Source organism: Streptopelia decaocto (genome assembly GCF_964273445.1).
Source record: "Streptopelia decaocto genome assembly, chromosome: 10".
Lineage (NCBI taxonomy): Eukaryota > Metazoa > Chordata > Aves > Columbiformes > Columbidae > Streptopelia > Streptopelia decaocto.
This window is the reverse complement of record NC_138665.1, coordinates 19671501-19675788: the sequence shown is the minus strand read 5'-3', so window position 1 is coordinate 19675788 and position 4288 is coordinate 19671501. Positions and strand designations below refer to the sequence as shown.

Here is a 4288-nt window from a genome sequence, read left to right as displayed (position 1 = left end):
CGGAAACATGTAAAATAGGCAGTGCTAGGGATGGCAAGTTTTCTCCCTTTCAGCTCAAATGTCACATCTTCTAAATGCCTGCGGGAATATCTGCATTTCCGAGTATATCTGCAAACGTATTTATTTGCATGTTATGTATCTGGAGTTATACACTACATAAACTATGTCAGGAACCATAGGACTGGATCCAAGCCCTTCACACTGGAACTTCAGCAGCAATTAAACTCCCAACTTTGGTCCTGATTTAACCGACTTTTGAAGCATGTGTTGAACTTTAAACATATGGTTAGTGCTGTGCTTTGTAATGAGGCCAGGAAGGTGCTGGAAATTACATATGCTCTCGATTAGCTTACTCGGGAGCTGAAACTATAGTAGAAGCATGTGAAAAATAGCTCTGTAATATTCTCAAGCCATTTGTCAGTTCACAAGTTACTTGAAATTACTAAAATATTTCAGAATGTGGAATCTGAAGGCGAGGGAGGAAATGTATGATAATGTACATATGTAGTCACAACTGATTAAGAAACAGTGTAGACTTTTCAGTAGTGTTATTACTTAGTATGATTTGACTTTATTTTTATTCTTGAGCTTTAGCTGAAAAAATATGTTTTAGCCATCTGTCTGCAGAAGCGTTTCTCGGTGTTTCAGCAGCACGTTTGCGGTGCTGGCAGATACCCAGAAATCATTTCCTCCACACGCTGGTGACTCCCTGTGCCATTTCTGATCAAACCTGAAAACCATGCAAGTTTTGCATCTCTGGGCACTTTTCTTCAGTCCCTCCAAGCTCCAGTTTGCCCCGGCCTGGCTGGGAGACGTGGCTTTTTCTGAGCAGCGTCCCCAGTTGCTGCCTTCTGAGAAACCCCCAGGGATTCCATAGCTTTTCTGTAGGAAGTAGGTAATGAAGCTCAGTGTCATGCTATAATTCCTATCCTGCTCGCATGCATATTAAGGAATACAGTGATCTTTATTTTTTTCTTCTTTTAAAGTGCTCAGGTAGTGTTTCAACAGCAATTATCTAAACCCTCTTGCTGTGTAACAAATGCTTTATTGCAATTAAAATTACCTTAGGTTTCCCGAATTCTCTCTGAACTAAGCTTGCGCAAGCCCAACAAAAATGTTCTTAAAACAAGCCTTAGTTGGCACATGCAACATTAAAGCAGAAAGCAATATTATAATGTTTGTGCAGGAGAAAAAAATCCTTTCAGTGATTAAAGCTGTTTTCAGCATTCAAGCTGTCTAAAGAGCAGCTTCCCGTGGGCTGAGGGTACCCACATCTGACTCAGGAGACGAAAGAAATGCTTGAAATAACTGGGTTGGCCCCAGAATTTTTTGCTGTCTTGAGTGATGAAGAAACATCCCGCTATGTCCATAAACATTCTCTCCCTTCACCGGTAGCTCAGAGCAGCAAACGCAGCACCGGGGTTAATCAGAAAATGATCAGTACATCCCAGCATCTACCTTGTGATTTACGAAAGAATATTGAAAAACAGAGTGAGAGGATTCAGCAATAGACCTTTCCAACTAACTGAGCAATAAGTACCCCAAGAGAGCAGAGGAAGCGTACGCAGGGGAGAGGGGACGTGGCGTGAAGTGACGCCTGTGGATTCTGCGAGTTTTTTAGCTCAATGACCTTTTTCTTCTCTGTGGTTCTTTCAATTCATTACTTACTGTAGTCACACCTAATCATCTAATTCTATGATTGTGTTTAATCACATTCACAGTATGCCTAAATAACATTAAAATATAAGGCATTCAAATTCCCATTACAAAAATTTAGTTAAAATAAAGTTTGCATATACACTTTAAAGCCCGTGTTGTGGGGTTTGCAAGTTTTTCTTTCTCATTACAAAATGTAAATAAATTATCCATGTCAAGGTCTATCTTCTTGCTAACTATCATGATATGAAGACAAGATAGGAGTTTAAACGGAGGAATTCCAGAGCCTGATCTTTATCCCATGCATCCTATAGATGCTTCTTTACAGGCTTTCTTGTGAGGTTTTAGGGTGGCAGCGCAGACTGGAAGGGGTTTCCTTAGCAGTCCTGCAACCCAGAACTTGCACCGTTGATACAATAACATGGGAACACAGTTCATGGGTTAGAATGAAAATATTTTGCCTCAGGAACACAGTTGAAACAGCTTAACAGTTTTGGATATCCAGCTCTTGAAGAGTAACAAGTGGTATTAATATTAAAGCACACCCAAGGCACACGACTAGAGAAATAATAAACATAGTGTATCGTTCCTGCTTTTTAAAAAAACCTCCTGGTCTTTCAGTAGTTTTAAGTAAGCAAGTCACTGAAGAGAGAGGGAGACTTCTGGGCAGGACAGGAATCATCAAATCTGCTCATTTTGCTCATTTCAGCTCTCCACAGTGAAATTTATTTGGAGTTTCATTATAACCACCAAGTATTTCATTATATTAACCTTTGACTAGTTGTGAATGAAGTCTATATGGTTTACTGCATTTACTTTGAGTCATGGATTATACAAGAACACAATGGTTTCTCAGCAGGATTAAAACCCGAGTACATTAAAATTCAATTAAAAGCCTGTGACAAGTGCAGTGGTTGACTCAGAGCGTTAACTGGGGTTGTGTCTCTGGGAAATGAGCTGCTTTGTCACTGCAACGAGGAAGAGAGATACAAGTTTGTTAGTGAAATGTCCGGCTCTCTCGTATTTGTGCAAGTTCTAACATTTTTCTCTTAATTTCTGTTTCTTCCTAGTTAGCCAACCGACATCACAATGACTGAGGACCTAGACCACAGGTTCAGTAGTCTCACCTGGGATCAGATTAAAATCCTGGATCAAGTTTTGGCTGAGGTCATACCTATTCACGGGAGAGGAAATTTCCCAACGCTGGATGTAAAGCCGAAGGATATCATCCACGTGGTAAAGGAACAGCTCATTGAGAAGCGAATCAAGGTTAGAGATATCCGCTTGAACGGTTCCACAGCCAGTCACATCCTCGTAAAGCAGAATGGAACCAGTTACAAGGACCTAGACATCATTTTTGGGGTGGAACTTCCAAGTGAGCTTGAGTTCCAGGTGGTTAAGGAAGCCGTTCTTAATTGCCTATTGGATTTCTTGCCAAAATGTGTTAATAAGGAAAAAATCACTGCTCAGACCATGAAAGATGCCTATGTGCAGAAGATGGTCAAAGTCTCCACCGACCATGATCGCTGGAGTCTCATCTCACTGTCAAACAACAGCGGCAAGAACGTAGAATTAAAGTTCGTCAGCTCGCTCAGACGACAGTTTGAGTTTAGCGTGGACTCTTTCCAAATCGTACTGGACTCCATCCTGAAAGTTTACAGGGCAAGAGGCTGCAAACTGACAGAAGACTCTCACCCCATCGTCATCGCCGAAAGTATGTATGGAGACTTCAACGAAGCGATGGACCACTTGAAATACAAACTGATTTCCACAAGGAACCCAGAGGAAATCAGAGGAGGTGGCCTCCTGAAGTACAGCAATCTCTTGGTGCGGGACTTTAAGCCAGCGGATGAGGCTGAAATTAAATCTCTGGAACGTTACATGTGCTCCAGGTTCTTCATCGATTTTCCAGATGTTGCTGAGCAGCAAAGGAAAATTGAGTCATACCTGCGCAACCACTTCATTGGGGAAGAGAAAAGCAAGTACGACTACTTGATGACTCTGCGCGGAGTTGTAAACGAGAGCACAGTCTGTCTCATGGGACACGAACTAAGACAAACTCTGAATATGATCACAATTCTGGCTTTGAAAGTACTCGGAGAACAAAATATCATCCCAAATGCAGCCAATGTAACGTGCTATTATCAGCCTGCTCCATATATCAGTGACAGAAACTTCAGCAGTTACTACATTGCTCATGGACAACCAGCCATCATCTACCAGCCGTACCCATTTCACATACAAATACAAAGCGGCATCGTTTAGGAACACGATAACCTCCTCAGCACTTACACTCCTCTCTTTCCAGTTCTCTCTGTAATAAAGGCCTCATTCAAGCAAGGTTTGTCATCGCTTTTGATTTAAGGACATATTTTTGTGCGAGTTGCCAAAGTGATTTGGTTTGTCAATGTCTAAATCACCGTTAAGCAGATCGTAAAATAAGTGAAACAGCTGTCATTATTCATGATGTATTTATACCCCTACATATGTTTGGGCTATATATTTTTTTTCAATGAAAAGAGAAAGATATAGATTATACATATTTTACAAAATGAAATGCACTAAGTCAGGGGTGTCAAGCTCCTTTTCACCCGGGGCCATATCAGCCTCGCGCTTGCCTTCAAAGGGCCGA

General features: G+C 41.3%; 1 protein-coding gene across 1 annotated transcript; it reads left to right on the top strand.

Moving 5' to 3' along the window:
• Positions 1 to 2736: 2736 nt before the first annotated feature.
• On the top strand, positions 2737 to 3921 carry TENT5D (terminal nucleotidyltransferase 5D; the record flags this gene model as incomplete). The annotated part of the gene is made up of 1 exon (XM_082061922.1): positions 2737 to 3921. Exon 1 carries the CDS (start codon positions 2746 to 2748, stop codon positions 3919 to 3921), a length of 1176 nt encoding a protein of 391 aa, XP_081918048.1. The 5' UTR covers positions 2737 to 2745.
• Between the last annotated feature and the right edge of the window lie 367 nt (positions 3922 to 4288).